The sequence below is a fragment of the Myotis lucifugus genome, unplaced genomic scaffold (assembly GCF_000147115.1).
Source record: "Myotis lucifugus unplaced genomic scaffold, Myoluc2.0 scaffold_2787, whole genome shotgun sequence".
NCBI lineage: Eukaryota > Metazoa > Chordata > Mammalia > Chiroptera > Vespertilionidae > Myotis > Myotis lucifugus.
Genome location: NW_005873835.1, coordinates 840 through 19,680, shown reverse-complemented (window position 1 = coordinate 19,680; position 18,841 = coordinate 840). Strand labels below are relative to the sequence as shown.

At 60.7% G+C, this 18,841-nt stretch overlaps 2 protein-coding genes across 2 annotated transcripts; one reads left to right on the top strand and one right to left on the bottom strand.

Annotated features, from left to right (window-relative positions):
- Positions 1-5: 5 nt before the first annotated feature.
- Positions 6-6,623, top strand: ACSBG1 (acyl-CoA synthetase bubblegum family member 1; the record flags this gene model as incomplete). The annotated part of the gene is given in 9 exon segments (XM_006110023.3): positions 6-62; positions 336-473; positions 475-513; positions 1,148-1,332; positions 2,160-2,390; positions 2,934-3,151; positions 4,344-4,483; positions 4,868-5,114; positions 6,404-6,623. Coding segments are annotated over 9 exon segments (1,332 nt in total), but the record flags the coding sequence as incomplete, so codon positions are not given.
- A 520-nt stretch (positions 6,624-7,143) lies between these two features.
- IDH3A (isocitrate dehydrogenase 3 (NAD(+)) alpha) lies at positions 7,144-18,456 on the bottom strand (the record flags this gene model as incomplete). The annotated part of the gene is made up of 10 exons (XM_006108605.2): positions 7,144-8,425; positions 9,995-10,147; positions 10,506-10,590; positions 11,808-11,872; positions 11,996-12,098; positions 12,709-12,842; positions 13,286-13,473; positions 14,500-14,614; positions 16,290-16,373; positions 18,394-18,456. Coding segments are annotated over 10 exons (1,074 nt in total), but the record flags the coding sequence as incomplete, so codon positions are not given.
- Positions 18,457-18,841: the final 385 nt, after the last annotated feature.

The window sequence follows — 18,841 nt, the reverse complement described above, 5'->3', positions numbered from 1 at the left end:
CGTTGGTCTACACGTCCGGCACCACCGGCAGCCCCAAGGGCGTGATGCTGAGTCAGGACAACGTAGGCCGCGCCCCGCCCCGGGGTGGGCTGGGCGGCTCCTCTGGGCCTGGCTCGGGGAGCAGGGATGCCTGGGACAGAGTCTGTGGTCCAGACGGCACCCAGCGCAGAGTTGGGGCGGTGGGGGGGCTGTCCATGGGGGTTTCCTGCAGAGATGCCCAGGGGGGCAGACACTCCAGGGGTCCCCCAGAGAAAGAGCCCAGGCCCGCGGGCACCTGCAGACGTGAGCGCCTCCGGAGTGGCGCGTAGACCTGCGGGCCCGCCCCTCGTCCTCAGATCACCTGGACGGCTCGGTACGGCAGCCAGGCCGGCGGCATCCAGCCCGCCGAGGTCCAGCAGGAGGTGGTGGTCAGCTACCTGCCCCTCAGCCACATCGCCGCCCAGATCTACGACCTGTGGACGGGCATCCAGTGGGGGGGCCCAGGTCTGCTTTGCCCAGCCCGACGCCCTGAAGGTCAGTCTGCCCTCTGCCCGCCTGGGGGTCCCCGGATGTGTGCGAGGGCCCGCCCGTGTCTGTGCTCATGGGGGTGGGTGTGCGCTGGGCTGCGCCGGCTCCCCATCCTGTGTCAGTCAGAGGTCTTCCCGCTGCAGTCAGCACACCTCCAGCTAAACAAGAAAGTCCAGTCAGTGGTTCTGTGGCCACGGCCCAAGGACACAGCCTCAGAGGGAGTCACAGGTGGTCGCACGGGGCCCCGCCCCACCCTGCCCTGCGCCTGCCTCGTCTGCTACCTGTGCTCTGGGTCCTTTTAGCCACAGGTGACTTCCCAGGAACCCCAGGTGGCTCCCCCAGGCCTCTCACTGGCCCAGGTGGGGTCACAGGTCGACTCCTCACCCAGTCATGGCTTAGGGGGCGGATGTCGCCTCTGAGTTAGACCAGGAGTCACCCAGGACCCCGGAAGCCTCTGAGCAGCATCAGGTTCCGTTGGAGGAAAGAGCAGCCGCAGCCGACAGCCTGTGCCCTGCGGTGCGGGCGGGCGGCGGGCGCCTGTCCGCGTGGGAGCAGGTGCCTGAGCCGGTGCGCGCTGCCCCCGGCCCAGGGCCTCCTGCCGCGCCGGCTTCTGACCAGGCCCCTCTCTCTGCGCGGGCAGGGGAGCCTGGTGGACACGCTGCGGGAGGTGGAGCCCACGTCGCACATGGGGGTGCCCCGGTGTGGGGAGAAGATCATGGGAACGCATCCAGGAGTGGCGGCTCAGTCTCGGCTTCGTCTCGGCGCAAGATGCTGCTGTGGGACCATGGCGGTGATGCTGGAGCACAACCTCACCTGCCCCAGCAGGTAGAGAGAGCGAGAGTCACAGCCCCAGTGTGCGCCCCCTCCCCCCCCCCCCCGGCCTGTCCGAGCTGGGAGCCTGTGCAGAGCCCCGTCCCCTCCCCGCCTCTGGCTCTGACCGTCCCGGGAGCGGGGACCACGGGGGTGGGCTTTCCCGCCTCCCGGCCTCCCGGTGACCTCGCAGTCGCTTTTAACCCCCACACGGTGCTGCGGGGTTGGTGCATGAGTCTGGCCTGGACCGGATTAGAAACACTCCGTGGCCGGTGTCCGTCTCATGAGGCGTGTGCACGTGTCTGCGCCTGCGCTTCATGTGCACAGACGTGAAGTGGATGTGCATGTCGGCGCAGTTACGGGCTTTCCCACACGTCTGTCTGGGGGTGTCTAGGCGTGACTGCTCCAGTCTGCACACGTGTACTCCTGGTGGCCTGTGTGCCCGTACACAGCTCAGTCTGTTTCCCGGCTCGAGACATGTATGCACGCGTGTTCATGGGCAGGGCCAGTATGTGAACTGTTCCGTGACGGATTGAGCCTTGGTGCCGAGCAGTCAGGAGAGAACAGGCCAGGCCAGTGCGACCCACTGAATACCCATCCTTTCTCTTTAAGGTTTAGTTTGTGGCTTAGAGAGAGGAGAGTGGGAGGGAGAAAGAAACGTCGAGTTGCTGATGCATTCGTGGGTTGATCCTTGCACGTGCCCCGCCCAGGGGTCAGCCTGAGTTCGGGCGCATCCGGAAGGTGTTCTCATCGCTGATCCCCTGGCCGGGGCTGAGCGTCCAGCCTTTTAGAGAAGGCGCGTGTGTGTCATTTCCTCTGGCCCCTGCTTCCTCTCCCTCCAGCGACCTGAAGCCCTTCGCAGCCAGGCTGGCGGATTACCTGGTGCTGGCCAAGGTCCGCCAGGCGCTGGGCTTCGCCAAGTGTCGGAAGAGCTTCTACGGCGCGGCCCCCATGACCGCGGAGACACAGCGCTTCTTCCTGGGCCTCAACATCCGCCTGTACTCGGGCTACGGCCTCAGCGAGACCTCGGGCCCCCACTTCATGTCCAGCCCCTGCAACTTCCGGCTGTACAGGTACCCGGGGCAGTGTCCGCCCCCGCCCCCGCTCACACCCCGGGGGCTCGGAGCTCGGGCCCTGGCCTGTGGGGTCCCCAGGGCCTAGCCCCTGCCAGGCCTCCGTCCCAGGGAGCTGGTCTCTGCCGTGTTTCCCGGCCTGGGGTGGAAAGCAGGGCTCCGGGGGAGGAGTCCCCGTTACCCCACAGTGTTAGGTGCCCCAGCATCGCCGAGGGCCCAGCCACACGGTGGGAGCTGGGGCAGGGCCGGCCTCCGGTGGGCAGAGAGGATGGTCAGCGCTGAGAAGTGGGTGAAGGTCCTCTCTCGGGCTGAACTGCCTCCCGTCCCTGCTCAGCCGTCCCGGAGCCTGGGTCGTCACATTCATTCATTCATTCATTCATTCATTCACCTGAAACCTCTCCTGGGCCCTGCTGTCAGCTCCAGGCCCTGTTAGAGGACAAGAGGCCTGGGAGGGGCACCTCTGGCCATCGGGGAAGACGGGGGGCTGACCCCGGGCCTGGAGGGACTGGCTCCCTCCGACCAGGCCTCTGCCCTCCCCCCCAGCTCCGGCAAGGTGGTGCCCGGCTGCCGGGCGAAGCTGGTGAACCAGGATGCGGAGGGCATCGGCGAGATCTGCATGTGGGGCCGCACCGTCTTCATGGGCTACCTGAACATGGAGGACAAGACGCGCGAGGCCATCGACGCCGACGGCTGGCTGCACAGCGGCGACCTGGGGCGCCTGGACGGCGACGGCTTCCTCTACATCACGGGGCGTCTGAAAGGTGTGCGGGGCGGGCGGGGGCGCCGGGCCACCACCACGTACACCGCGAGAGCAGTGCCTCCTGGGGGGCCTGGACGGCGACGGCTTCCTCTACATCACGGGGTGTCTGAAAGGTGTGCGGGGCGGGCGGGGGCGCCGGGCCACCACCATGTACACCGCGAGGGCAGTGCCTCCTCGGGGGCCTCTGCCGTGATGGGCACCGTGTATTACTGATGAGGAAGCCAGAGAGGTTAAGGCGCTCATCCGGGGTCACCCAGCCGGTAGACGGTGGAGCCGGGACTCAGACCCCCTAGAGAAGTGAGGCAAGTCTTTCCAGGACACTGAGGACATAAACGTTAGTGTTTCTCCATTTGCCTGTGACGCAACATCCACCTGGCCCGGGTCGGCACTGGGCTGCGCAGAGTGGGACCAGCTTCCCTTCGCTGAACTGGGTAGAACGGGGGCAGGCGGACAGTGTCGCCGAAGTGATTGAGGGTCGTTATTAAGGGAGGAAGCCACCCTCAGAGGACAGACCAGAGCGGCAGGCCCATGCGGGCCTTGTGCACAGGCGAATGGCAGGGGGACCTGCTGAGGGGCAGACACCTGATGAGAACGCGCAGAGAAGGCATTAGTGACGGACGGGAGAGGCGGACCAGGCTGCTTGGAGGCAGCAGAGCTGGTCCTTGCAGAACAGGCGGCCGGTCGGACAGTGGGGAGAAGGGAGAGGGTGTCCCGAGGGCAGAGTGAGCCCGCCTGGGCGCGGGCACGGGCTCTGGACGGTGCTGCACTGAAAGGGCGAGTCACTGAACCGCTCTGTGCCTCGGCTTCCTCGTCTGAGAAATGGGAAGGCTGCCCTCCCGTCATGGCCTGTGGTGAGGGCGAAGCGAGTTACTGACACGGGGCAGGTGGCACAGGGCCTGCAGGGGTGAGAGGCAGGGAGGGGTGACCGAGGAGGGGGGAGGGGAGGGGGGAGGTCAGAGGGGCTCAGGGGTGCGGCTCCTCCACCGGCTCCCCTGGCCCCCCCGAGGGTGAGCCCTGGTTCAGCCGCCTGGCCGTGCCCCCAGAGCTGATCGTCACGGCGGGCGGGGAGGGGTGACGGAGGAGGGGGGAGGGGAGGGGGGAGGTCAGAGGGGCTCAGGGGTGCGGCTCCTCCGCCGGCTCCTCTGGCCCCCCCGAGGGTGAGCCCTGGTTCAGCCGCCTGGCCGTGCCCCCAGAGCTGATCGTCACGGCGGGCGGGGAGAACGTGCCCCCGCTGCCCATCGAGGAGGCGGTGAAGACGGAGCTGCCGCTCGTGAGCAGCGCCGTGCTCATCGGCGACCAGAGGAAGTTCCTGTCCATGCTGCTCACCCTGAAGGTGGGTCCGACCCGCCCCGCGCCGCGGCCGCGTTCACGCAGTGCATGCTGGGTCGGGCCCGGGCTTGGGAACGGGCAGCCGTCCCCCAGGGAGGTTCCTCTGCCCCCGGGGGTGCGGGCAGCAGCGCTGTTGGGACAGCCGCCCGCTCAGCAGGCGCGGCTCCAGCTGCCGGACGAAGCAGGAGCTACGGGCCCTGCTCTTGGCCATGGTTTCGCTCCAAGGTCTCTGAGCTCTGAGCTCAGACCTCTGCTCCTTCCACCAGTTGGGGTGGCAGCCGCACCCCCAAACCACAGCTCACAGGACCCGCCTCCGGGCTCCGGCAGTGACTCCTCCGGGCGGGCTGCGTCCTGGGGGGGGAGGCGCGGCTGATGGTCTGCTTTGCAGTGCACGCTGGACCCGGACACGTGCGAGCCGACCGACACGCTGACGGAGCAGGCGGTGGAGTTCTGCCAGCGGGTGGGCAGCAGGGCCACCCGGGTGTCCGACATCGTGGGCCGCAGGGACGAGGCCGTGTACCGGGCCATCGAGGAGGGCATCCGGCGGGTGAACGGGAACGCGGCCGCCCGGCCCTACCACATCCAGAAGTGGGCCATTCTCGAGAGGGACTTCTCCATCTCGGGCGGAGAGCTGGGTAGGCTTGCTCTGCTTTTATTTCCGCCCCCCCCCCCCCCGGTCCAGGGGCAGGGTGGGGGGGGAACTGGGGGGGCCCGGGAGGGACTGTGGGGGGCAGGGCCCCCCTTCTGGCCGGGGAAGGACACTGCTCCAGAGCGTTGCCGTGGTGGGGCCTGTCACAATGGACAAGGGTCTGGCTGGGACTTGTGAGTTTGAACCTGTGACATCCGACTCCTGCGGCTCTGGGAACCACTGTCCCCTGAGGTCACCAGGGGCCACCGGCCTCTCGTGGGTGGGACCCCGAAATTTGCAGTCAGCTCACGTGGCAGGTCGGGGTGAAGCCCCTCGGGACTCGGCCCTCCGAACCGGAAGGGCCTGTGGCGCGGCCTCAGCGGGGGCAGGCACTCCTGCGGCGTCTCCGGGCGTTTCAGGGCACGGAGCTGGCAGTGCCGCCTCCGTGAGGTGCCCTCGGACCTCAGGCCGGAGGCAGCCGCACTGAGGGCGTCCCTGGCGCGTGTCCGGCTGTCTGGCCCAGCACTGAGCGCGGCCAGCCAGACAGATGTCCTCGCTGAGCAGTCGCTATAAATGACTCGGTCAGGAGTCCCCAGTCACCCCGCCCAGCGTGAGCACCGAGTGGACGTCCAGCTCCCGGGACTCGAATCAGCCATGTCCCCTGGCTCCGGAGGGCGCACCCAGGCCACGCCCGGTGGTGGGGAAGCGCTCTCGGCAGCCCCCCCACCCCATCTCGGGCCGGCAGAGCATCATGTCCAGAGCTGACAGGACGGGCACGTTCGTCCTTGCTGTGCAACATGTCACCTCAAACTCAGCAGCTCAGAGCACAGGCGCTTGTCATTCTGCGGGGGGTGCTGGCTGGGGTCTCTCCTGAGGTTCCAGAAGCGTCAGCCGGGCGGGGCCACCTGCGGGGCCACTTCCCCGCTCCCTCGGGGTGTGGGACAGGCCAGGGGCCTCCACGTGGCTGCCCCAGAAACGGGCCCCGAGGGCCAGGGCAGGACCTGCCGTCTTCCTGTTTGGTCACGGGAATCATTGATTCAAGTGCATGGAAGTCAGAGATGGGTGCGGGTCAGGGGTCAGGGGTCAGGGGTCAGGGGCCAGGGGCCTGGACGTGCTCTCACTACGGCCGCTCCCTGGAGTAACGGGCTGCTGCCGCGTGAGCAGGTCACTCGGGCCGGCTCGGGGCCGGCCGCCGGGTGGTGTGGCTTCATTCCAGGCACAGGACTCGCGGTCCCGGGTCCTGACCACACGCCTCAGGTTCCTGAGGCCTCACACGCGCTCCCATTTCCCTTCCAGGCCCCACGATGAAGCTGAAGCGGCTGGCCGTCCTGGAGAAGTACAGAGACGTCATCGACTCCTTCTACCTGGAGTGAGGGCGCCCAGGCCCCCAGCCCCCCTGCTCTGCGGCCGGGCGGGGCTGCTGGCCGCTGTGAGGCCCGGGGGCCCGGCATCCCCTTCGCGGGCCTCGGGCCAAGTAGCCGGCCGTTCCGAGAAGCTTCCGTGTCCGTAGTTCTAGTTGTAGTGTCGCTGTGTGTTCAGGTGACAGACCAGCTCCCCTTCCAGAGTGAAGGGCCAGTAGCAGCGGGCGGGGGGAGGGAGGGAGGAGCGGCTTCTGTTACGGCTGCAGGGGAAGCCTCGGCTGTCACTCACTTGCTGTGGAATCTGCCAGGCGGCCAGCCCATCACCCGCCCAGGGCTCCCCAGCACTTGCCCTCCCTGGCCGCTCCTAGAGCTGCCGCCGCCGCCTGTGAGCCCTTAACGTGTGACTCGGATATTAAACTTCTTAACCCAACTGTCGGCAGGACTGGTGATTGTTTTCTCGGTTGAGCAGGTGGGAGCAGCCCAGGGTGGTGGGTCTTTAGTCCCCAGGACTGTGTGCAGCGGGCACGAGTGACCCTGGGTGCCCGCAGAGCAGAGGGGCCGCACCGGCCCGCTGCCCCTGCCACTCAGGACGCGAGCGAAGCGGCCATTCCCAGGACCACGCCAGTGCCCCAGGCCCTGAGGGGGAGGGACGGGGAGAGGAGAGGAAGCACACAGTCAGCTCTGAACTCTTTATTAATAAGTGTGAGCCGGCATTCGCAGGCCAGTAAAGCAGGAGCAGCAGCGTACACAGCAGATACAGGGAAGGTGGGAAGTTGGGGACCAGCCTGAAAAGCACCCGCAGGGGTGTCGTTAGGGACCCCCGTGACCTGGGTGCCTCGTGCCAAGCACAGGTCTGCGCGGATCCACGAGGGGCAGGGGCACACGGCTGCCTGTTGATGGAGATGGCGACTCGGCATCTGAGGCTACAGAGACACCGTGCCGGGTGCAGGGGGTCGGGCTGAGCCACGCCGGCCGCCCGCTGCCCTGCACCTCGCCGCCTGGTGGCCGTGCTCTGGGGAAGGGAGAGGGCGGCCGTGGGAACACAGAGTTAACAGCGTGGTCAGGCTTCCAGCAGGGCCGGCGGAGTGTGAGGTGCTGCAGGAGTGCGGCCGCCCACGGTCAGCTGCCCCGTCCGACGCGGCCGTCGGCTCAGAGCTGTTCCCCGCGATGCTCAGCGCGTGTCAGGTGACAAGGGACTGCGGCCCTGCCCTTCGTGAAGCTCAGGAAAGGGACCCTCAAGGTAACACAGCACCAAGCCAACAGCATCTGTCTTTGTAGCCAATGTATTACCTATGTCTGTTCAATGACAGTTACCTCTCGCCTGTTTCTTGGCTGGGGGTCTACTCGCCCTCAGTAATCCATAGAAAAGACCACTGTCCTCACTGTCGGTGTCATAAAGGAACAGGCCACAGTCACCGTGTTAGACGCCAACTTTCCTAGGAAATTGCTCTCGTGCCCGTTCATGTCATGAGAATGTCATCTTGTGCTGTTACGTCAGTATTCTGTTTTATTTCTAGTATATTTTCCATAAGCTAAGGAAAACTTTTTCTTTGAAAAGTTAGATGTTTTCTTATTAATTGTGTCATATTTACAGCTGAGGAAAACTGTTTTAACTGAAGTGTAAATGGTTAACAATGGCAAATGATACAGTCGGCTTAGGGTTTACAAAAAATATATACCAAATAGACACGACCCACCAGACGAGCACTCGGGAGCAGGCCTCGGGCGTCGCCTGCGTCCTCTGCTCAGGTTTGTTAAAAGGCCGATTGGAGTGGACTCGGTCGGGGACGGGGACCAGCGCACACGGGCGTGCTCTCAGGCGGCTGACGTGGCGGCGTTAGGAGTGGCTGGTGCGGACACGTCGGCGGGAGCCTTACTCTAAGTCCTTCACTCGCTGGCAGATTTCTTCTGTGAAGTCGGAGCACTTGGCATTACCTCCCAAGTCTTTGGTCAAGCTCTGAGGAGGGAAAGCAAATTAAAAACGCATCGCACGGGGCCAAAGCAAGGAGAGTTCTGCTGAAAGCGCCGGTGAGATTCCAGCCGAGCCAGTCCTGGCGGCGCTGCTTCCCCCGGTTCCTCCCAACGCTCACGGCGCCCACCACGCCCGCCCAGCAGACGGCAGAGGCCCTGTCCAGAGGACAGGCCCAAGGAAACACCGATGATGGACACTTCACATCTAAACAAGGGATCCGTGAATCCCCTGGGGAATTTCTAAAGTTTAAGAAACTTAAAAGACCTATTTTGATCTGTTCTGGAGGCTGGGAAACAGAGACTAAGGCAGCATGTACGTCACTAACTGCATCGCCTCCCGCAGCCGCGGCTCTACCAGCGCCTCCTCTGGCCACGCCCACACGGGCCTCCATGAGCTTCTCCCACCACCGCGTCCTGCGTAACCAGCAGCCCCGTGCTCTGCTCTCTGTGGCTCCGTCGTTAAACTCACAGACGCAGCAGCGTCAGAATAAAAAAATGCAAAGTCCTCTGCCCTTCAATCGACTCTCCGGCTGTTAAAAACAGGTCTGGGTTTCTTGCCTCTTCGCTGCAAGGAGTGATTTCAGATTATAGGGCTGTTTTTAAAGGAGCCGACCCTGAAAACTGTGCTACGTGAAACACGGCTGTCAGAACGACAGGCGTGAGGCGGTTTCACTGGGAAAAGGAAAGGTCGGAGACGGACGGTGGCGATGCTGGCACGACGGTGTGAGCGTGCTGGACGCCACCGAGCTGGACACTTCAGAACGGCTGGCTTGGCACCAGGCGTATTCTACTGCGACTTGAAAAGGAAGAGGCCTCAGGTGATGGGAGGCCATCACCTCCTCCGTCCTCCGCCCGCGTGCAGGTGACCCATCCCCTCCGTGGCCACCACCGCCATGGAAACAGTGAAACTTGCTGGGCAAGAGCCGGACTGGGCGTGACCCAGCTCTGCCATGGGGACCTGAGACCTTAGACAGATGACTGAATCCCTCCGTGCCTCAGCTTCCTCATCTCCAGAATGGGGTTCATCCCAGGACCCCCCCATGGAGCAGTGTGCTGAGGGGGCGTGCGCTCACACAGCTTTACGGGAACTGCGAGCACCCCGTTAACATCAGTCCTTCTCCTTCTACCTTTCTGACGCACGTGGTATAACGTACAATACCCTGCGTCGTGGACACGTCGGAGCTGGAGGCCCGAGACCTTACCTCATTCCTCAGTGTGTTGTCTTTCATACCTTATAACGTACACAGTAGCTTTTTGTTGGGAGGAGGAAAAAGCCGCGTGGAAAACGCGACGGCCTTGGCCAAGATCCCATCGCCACCAAGGGGACACCCGGGCCTGCAACGGCTCCAACTCCCCACGCAAACACGCGGCCCCTCCCTCAGGAAACACGAGGCCCCTCCCTCAGGAAATGCATGATGCGCCCACACCCGGACTCCACCCGGGACCTCGAGGAGGAAGCCGCGCTGCGTCAGTCCTCGGGCTGCGGGGCGCCACCGCCTGCCCCCCCAGGGGAACCCCGCGGAGGACGCGCGCTCGCGGGCGCCGCGGCAGGTACCTTGCCTCCCTTGATAGTCGCGAAGCAGGCGGCCTCGATGCGCCCGGCGTGGTCGAACATCCCCATGTGGCGCAGCATCATGGCCGCGCTGAGCAGCAGGGCCGTGGGGTTGGCCATGTCCTTGCCCGCGATGTCGGGGGCCGTCCCGTGGACCTGCCGGGGAAAGCAGCTCATCAGGGGCCGCCCCGGGGGAGACCCCGGGCAGCGGCTGCCCCCAACGCATCAGACAAACGCCTAGAAACAAAGCCGCACAGAAAGCAAGGGCGAGAGGAACTTTTTTTTTAATTGCAAAACTAGGGACTGACCATCTCTATCAACTTTTGCTAAAATACTTTAACTGAGGAAGGATAAGTGCACAAAGCTGGGAAATGAATGGAAAAACCTCCACAAAGCATCACTTTCTTCCAACAATGCGAACACCCAAGAGTTCACACATGTCTATACAGGTCCCCCTCCCGGGTCCTCACGCCGTCCGATCCGCATTCTGCTTTGGGCGTCAGAGGGTCCTTACCGACTCGAAGATCGCGACCCCGTTGGCGCCGATGTTGCCACTTGGTGTCACACCGAGCCCTCCAATCAGTCCTGCACACAGGTCGCTGGGGGCAGAAAGGATTTGGGTGTCGGTTTGAAAAAACAAAACATCTCCCCCAGCACCTCGTCTTCAGTCTTCAACACCCTCCTCCACCAGAAGGACCAGGCCCCATGGGGAAACGGCCCAGGACTAGTTAGGAGTCGGGAGGAGCCGGAGCACAGGGCCCCGTGGGGAAACGGCCCAGGACTAGTTGGGAGCCGGGAGGAGCCGGAGCACAGGGCCCCATGGAGAAACGGCCCAGGACTAGTTAGGAGCCGGGAGGAGCCGGAGCACAGGGCCCCATGGAGAAACGGCCCAGGACTAGTTAGGAGCCGGGAGGAGCCGAGCACAGGGCCCCATGGGGAAACGGCCCAGGACTAGTTAGGAGCCAGGAGGAGCCGGAGCACAGGGCCCCATGGAGAAACGGCCCAGGACTAGTTAGGAGCCGGGAGGAGCCGGAGCACAGGGCCCCATGGGGAAACGGCCCAGGACTAGTTGGGAGCCGGGAGGAGCCGGAGCACAGGGCCCCATGGGGAAACGGCCCAGGACTAGTTAGGAGCCGGGAGGAGCCGGAGCACAGGGCCCCATGGGGAAACGGCCCAGGACTAGTTAGGAGCCGGGAGGAGCCGGAGCACAGGGCTGTGCCAGCAGCGAGGGGCCGCTCTCAGCGATGCCCGGACCAGGCCAGGACCCCGGGGCTGATGGGGGTGGATCAAGCCACTGAATGAAGACAGAGTCCTAACTGGCTGGCAGATACACACGGGACAAGGAAAAGCTGTGCCGACAGAACGCCAGCTGGTGAGTGTGAGGAGGAGGGACACAGAACGTCACCACGTGGCCATCATCGTGCGTGTGAGTGTGAGTGTGAGCGTGAGCGTGAGCGTGCGGAGGGGGAGAAACACAGGAAACGCGGCGGAAGGTGAACCGTGGTGGCCGAGGACACAGGCGTCCTGGGTAGCTCTCTCGCTACTTTCCTGTTAGTCTGAAATTATTTCGGAAGTCACCAAAAAGTCTATAAAAATGACCACCCACCTACCCAGCGATACAGAAAACACACAGTCAGTCCACCAGCCAACCAGCCAGCGACCCCTGTGGAGTCCTCGACCAGGGAGCAGGGCCAGGCCCACGTTTCACTGTTTCCATGGCGGTGGTGGCCACGGAGGGGATGGGTCTCCCTGCACGCGGTCACAGCTCGATGCCCAGCTCCCAGCAGGCACCAGGCTGACAGGGGCGGCCACCTACCTCAGGATGTCCCCGTACAAGTTGGGCATAACAAGAACGTCAAACTGGGACGGGTCCTGGACCATCTGCAAGAAACACATGTGGTGCGTTCAGCCATCAAACCTGCACGCGCGCACACACACACACACACACACACACACACACACACCCCCCGCCACAGAGAGCTCAGCCCGGGGAGCGACACTTACGTTCAGACACACCGTGTCAAGGTACATCTCGTTAAACTTAATGTCTTTGCAGTTCTCGGCAACTTCCCTGCATTTCTGCAGAAAGAGCCCATCTGACATGCGCCTGTGTTGAATCAAACAAAAGTGTCAAATCAGAGAAGTAAAGTGAGTTCACAAAATTGATGCCCAGAGGCCCAGATGGGTCATGTCGATGACGGTGCAATTACGTTTCAGGCAGTAGCAGCAAGAATCAAGAAATGCCCACGAGTAAGAAAGTCAAATCGCTTCACAAGGCTCACTTCCCCGTGGTTCACACGGGTGACTGTGCACCCTTCTCTCGGGTTAGGAACCTGTATCTGACACTCACAGGCGGCCTGGGACAGCCGGGGCCGAGGAGAAGGAAACTGCGAGAATACTGCCCCCGGCAGCACTCGCACTGGTTTACGCCCGAGCCCGTGTCCATTTTAGAAATGCTCTTGGGGCCACTTCCGCTGGGGTCCCCGACGCCAGAGCACCTGGTATTTCTCAGCCCCTCCTCAACCTCCCAGGACTGCATTCCTGCCCTCCCCCGATCTGCTCCAGTCACCGCCCAGTGAGGCACATGAAATAGGAGGCCTGCCCCCCGCCCCCCGCCCCAGGTACAGGTGGTTTTAGAGACCCCAGGAACCAGTGACCAGCTGGGCAGAAGGGCAGCCCACCTCCGCTCCCCCCGCAGAGCCGGCCCCAGGACTCACATGATGTTGGCTTTGTGCACGGCGGTGACGTTGCTGCGGTGGTTGTTGCGGGCGTACTCGAAGGCGAACTCCGCGATGCGCTTGCTCGCCTGCTCGGTGATGAGCTTGATGCTCTGCACGACCCCGTCCACGATCTGAAAGACAGGAAGGCGGCCCTGCTGGGAAGGGCGTGGCAGCGTCGGGCACCAGGCAGCTCCTGGGTCAACGGCAGCCTGAGTGGCGGGCTCGCAGTGCCAGCAACCGTGGCCAGCGTCACGCATGCGGGCGGCCGTGGGGTTCATGTGGACCCAGTGCACGGATGAGGAAAACTGAGGTGCTGAGAGGGTCACCTGCCCATGAGCACCCCTGTGAAGCCCGGATTCAAAATTCAAACGGGGGGCATGTTCCCAGGCCCATGCCCTTCCCCGAGCAGCCGCATGAGCACCGCTGGCCAGAGGCCCAGGACCAAGACAAATGCCCACACCTTACAGAGGTCAGAGTGCACGACCTCCAGATGTTCCCGCTGGGAATCTGAACAACTGGCCAGGTGCAGGGCAGCAGCCCGGCTGGGAGTAACCAGAGTCGGGAAGGAACGTACCACGTGCTCGATTCCACTGTACTCGCCTTCCGTGTTCTCCCGGATGGTGACGATGTTCACGTCGTTGTACGGGGTCTTATAGCCTTCGATGGAGACACAGGGCCGGACGTTTGCGTAAAGGTCGAAGGTTTTACGCAGCAGTAAGTTCATGGACGGGTGCCCGGCTGCTATCGGGGTCTTTAAAGGGCCTGCGGTGAAGAAGAACACCCCGATGACAACAGGACCCCCTCCTTCATGAGCACGAGCTCCTAGTGTTTCCGTGAAAGCCCGGCTGGTTCAGTTCCCGTCAGAGCTGCACTCAGGGCCCCGAGTCCCGTGGCGTGCGACACGGCGCACATGCTGCTTCGTGAAGCAGGGGCACCGTCACCCGCGAGCGAGTCACCCGCAAGGACAGCAGCGCCCTGCCTCCGGGTCGGGCGTTCTCTCCACCGGGCGAGTCCACGCCGCCGTCACCCAGGCAACCCTCCGGCCGTCCCCCACCGTCCCCCACCGACCCACCCGGGCTCCTTGCACACGGTTCCGCCTCTGACGCTGCCCGCCCCACAGAGTCAGATGGAGGAAGGAGTCCCTACGGGAAGCTTTCTAGAATGTTCACTGACTGGGGACCAAGCGTGACACGACCTAACCCTCGCCACCAGCAGTGTCCCGGCTCTGTGTCCGTCCCTCAGAAACGGAGGAGAAACCAAGTTCCTTTTGAAAAGCAAGAGTAGAAACTGCCCAGGCCCCCAGGCAGGGAGCGGCAGAGATGAGACCCACCCTCAATCGGCCTGGACGTGAAGCCTGTCTCGTAACGTAAAGCCAGGATTTTGAATCGTGACCTTAACCGTGTGTTAACTAAAATCACAAAAATGTAAAAAGTGGGCGAAAGATAAGCCCAGGTCAAGACAGACCTACTTTCCCTTGACACTGGCCCACGTTTCCACTGGGAAACCACACTGAGTGGCCAGACACCCCATCAGTACAATGAAGTGAATCAGTTATGCAAATAATAATAAAACCTTGAGCGTATTTGCTTAGGAAGCTTTCAATATTCAGCATTTTTGGACGTGTCCATGAAGTGCTGATGGGGTGGGGTGGTCGTCATCATCTGGCCACTCAGTGTGTGTCCCACAATGAACACAGCACGCGCTCTGAGTGCGCTGCCCCCTGCTGGCTAGCTTCATCAACAGCGTAAACAGCAGGAGCCGCATCCGCATCCGCCCACGTGCGCCTACCTTTCAGGCCCATCTTGTTCTTGTCCATGGACTCCTTGGCTTCCGGGGGGATCATCCACTTCCCGCCGGGTCCCTGAATGGCAGTGACGCTCCGCTCCTCCCACTGAATGGGCACCTGCAGGCCACACCGCGAGCGGGTGAGCGACCGTCCCACCCGTTACCAACACACCTCACCCTCGGGCGCCACTGGCGAGCACACACCACGCAGGCCCAGGAAGTGCCCGGCGCGCAGGAAGCGAAGTCCTGCCCGGCCAGGAGGCCACGGTTCGATTCCCGGTCAGGGCACAGGCCCGGGTTGCGGGCTCCATCCCCAGTGGGGGGTGTGCAGGAGGCAGCCGATCCGTGATTCTCTCTCATCATGGATGTTTCTCTCTCTCCCTCCCTCTCTGAAGTCAGTAAAAATATATTTTAAAACAGAAGAGGTTGCCGAAACCGGTGTGGCTCAGTGGATAGAGCGTCGGCCTGTGGACCGAAGGGTCCCAGGTTCGATTCCGGTCAAGGGCATGTACCTGGGTTGCGGGCACATCCCCAGTAGGGGGTGTGCAGGAGGCAGCTGGTCGATGTTTCTCTCTCATCAATGTTTCTAATTCTCTATCCCTCTCCCTTCCTCTCTGTGAAAAATCAATAAAATATATTTAAAAAAAAAAAAAAGAAGAGGTGTCACTCCCCAGCTCGCCCACGGGGACTCCCGCGTCACCCTGCCCGGTCGCCCTCCCAGCTGCCACCTGCCCGCTTCGGTTTCTCACAACTCTTCGCGTGGCTATAATTAGACCTCCATCAGGAGTGGAGAAGGAACACTGCGGACAGATACAGGGATGGGCCGAGAACACTGTGCAGGAGACACAGCGGCCCTGAGACCCCATCACAAGACCCCGCTCGTATGAGACGGACAGAGGCAGACCTGTGGGGACCAGGAGCTGAGTGGCTGCGTGGGCTGGTGACGGGCGGGGGAGGGGGAGAGAGATCGGGGGAGGGGGGGCGACTGCTAATGAGCGTGGGGTTCCTTTTCGGGTGATGGAAATGTTCTAAAATTAGATCGTGTGAAGATTGCACAACCCGGTGAATGTACTAAAACCCACTGAGGTGTTCACTTTAAATGGGAGATTGGTACAGCCGGGGCGGTGTCTCTCAGGAAGCTGTTTTAAAAATGCGAGATCTCTGACATAACCTAAGAGGTGAGAGTCTCAGGCAGCGTCCTTTCTTGCCGCTCACCTCCCTCCGTGTGGAGCGTGCACCAGGCATGAGCTCAGAGCGAGACGTGCTTTGTGCACAAGGACCTTCATCCAGACTTAACCTTACCGTCTACCACCTGCAGCTCCAACAGCAGTGACAGAGCAGGTGTCAGAGCCCAAGTTCCCTCCCTTCCCACAGGAAACGGGCTTCACATCTGCCTGCACGGGACGCTGGGCTGTTACACTAACACCTCACACTCAATGATAACGCCACATCGGAAACTGCTCTCTAACCTTTCAAATCTACAGAGCGTTTAGAAATATCAACTGTATTCTCGTGGGCAGGAAGGCAGGAGGCGGGAGACAGTGGGACTGCGAGACCTCACGCCCGGGCAGGGTTCAGAGACCCACAAACACTTTCCACAGAACCAGTGCCATTGCAGCAGCTTCAAGCACAGCAGCGAACACCGACGTTCAAGTTAAAGTCGTGAAGATCCACAACGGACCATACCCACTTCCTACGGATGCGAACAGTTCGTCCTCAGAGGTCACGGACTCCCATTGGCTCAGAAACTTTCCTACAAATTACTGCTACCGGGACTTTTAGCGTCCACTTACTTTGGCGGCGTCAAAAATCTTCATCACGGAGGCGGAAATTTCTGGGCCGATACCATCTCCTGGAATTAAAGTTACTGTCTGAACCTGAATAGAAGAAATCATCAAAAAAGAAGCCATCAAGGAAGACAGTAAGAATCGATTTTTGAAGGTTTAAACAAGAACATCGTTGACAAATCTGATTTATGGGGGGGCCAGGTCTCAAGAAGACCCAAAGGCCGTTAAGAAAACAGACCGACCTCCCTGGGCCATCAGAGGAGGCGAGACACAAGCGGCTCCACTGTCCTCTGTACCGGAGTTAAGGGGTTGTGCAAAGGTCTTAATGGATGCTCTTTAGATGGAACAAAACTAAATAAATTAAAACTGCTCGGGAGACTTCCTTTTCAGACAAGCTACAAGGGGCCATTAATTCAAGTTTGTGAAAGCAGAGAGTGCGACACATGTCAACAGTGTCCTGAGCTTCGCGAGCAGGCGAGTGCTCGCTCTCCACACGGGTCCCGGAAAGTGTGGATTCTCACGGAAACCTGTCCCGTCTCCTGAGACTTCCCGGCACTCGGAACGCCCCCGGGGTCTGCTTGTCACTCAGAGAAGACGAGACTGCGAGTCAGAGAGGGTCTCCGTTTTCCCGAGTTCCTCTAGAAAACTGGCTCCTTCATGAGAAATGTCGTGGAAGTAAACTTGTAACCAGCAGGAATAGTTCCTGTGCTCACACCCTTTAGAGTGACAAGTGTGTTTAAAAAGTAGCACCAACGGTTTATTGCAAAGGCTGCAAACAAAATGAAGCCAGCATTTCAAACGTAGAAATAAAAACGTGTCAAGGAAAATGAGGAGAGGATTTAAATTCATTAAGAGAACAGATAACAGGCTGACCTCTCTCTCCATCGTCACTCGGGGACTCTCCCCGACCTGAGGTTTGGCCCAGACAAGCTCCCTGGCCTTTCCCAGTCCCGGTCACCTGTTGCTACTTTTTAAAAAAAAAATCCCTGATTCAAGTTCCCCTGGTCTTCTGCCTCCCAGTACAGTCCCTGAGCAGGGGGACTGGTCACACTGTTCTGCACAAACTGCAGAAATCTTTGAAAAGATTCGTTCCTCTTCATATTCCTTCCAGATACAGCCCCCTCCCCACCAGGCTAATTTTTTTTTTTTTTAATGGGGAGCCTGGAAATTAAGTAACAGCAGAGCGCAGCGACCATCTCGTGAGCTCCCAGAAACGCGTCTGAAATGCTCGCTTTGCTGCCGTGGCCTTGAGGTGCAGCCGCGGCCTGCAGAGCCCGGAACCGCTGGCTGCTGCTTCCCGTTCTCCCAACACGTCGGATCAGCGTCATCAGGCCACCGAAACTAAAGCCTGCTGGAGGCCGCAGCTCAGAAAGTAAAGGCAGGGAAAACCTACTGTGGTCTTACAGATGCCTCACGGACCAGGGTGTGATCTGGGAGCAGAGGAATCAGGAAACGCTACTGGATTCTGCACGAATCTGGTTAAAGCAACAGCATACAGGGAGCCACTGACCCACAGCCTCAGCGAGCTCCAAAAATGTGGTGTCAGCTTTTAAAAGCACAGGACTCCGGCGCCGGGGACGGGAAAAGCAGCGGATTTCAGGAGAAATAGAGGATCCATCAGCGTGATCCTCTATCCAGGCTGCGTAAGGACAGCAGACGCCTCAGGACTTGACAGACGTCGAGGCGTTCACTCCCACCTGGCGACCCGCCTGCGGCTTTTGGGGAAGCTCCCAACATAAAAATGCGAAGCAGGTTTTGAAGCTTCTCAACAATATGTTCTCGACGTGGACGAGGTTTGGAAAAAAACCTGTCTTACCCAATGGGGTTGTGAAATAAAGTAACAGGCTCAAGGGAAAAATCCATCTATTTTTAACAAGGCTCCCTCCAGATATCAGTGTGACAGGCTGACATGGCCGGCTGTAACATAATTCTTTCAAATGTGACCTAACAGATTTCTGCATGTTAGCCCATAATTTTAAGATACAGGAGAAGAATGGCCCAATTTACCCTAATTTTAAGTAAATGGAGGTAAAGGGCTATATGATGTGGTAGAGCATCTTTCTTGAGAAACTTCGAAAAGGAAAAAAAGAAAAGACATAATTATACTCACACCACCAGCAAAACCTCTGGTCACCTGTTTTGGGTTGTGGAATGCCCCCAGCAGCCGAGAGACCTATATTAATATCAACGAAGAAATGTCAGGCACCGAATTAAGCCCCATGTATTAAGAAGCAAAGATGGCCCCAGCCAGTCTGGCTCAGTGGGTAGAGCGTCGGCCTGTGACTGAAGGGTCCCGGGTTCGATTCTGGTCAAGGGCACATACCTCAGTTGTGGGTTCGAGGCCCTGGTCAGGGGCGTGCAGGAGGCAACCCATCGATGTGTCTCTCTCACATTAATGTTTCTCTCTCTTTCCTTCCACTCTCTCTAAAAATCAATGAGAAAAATATATATATATAAAAAAAGGAAAGATGAAGCCATTTCTGGCGGCCGCATTAGCGACAAGTTTGCAGATATTTGGGGACTTCCGAGCACTATTTTCTCACGTCTCCGCTCCATGT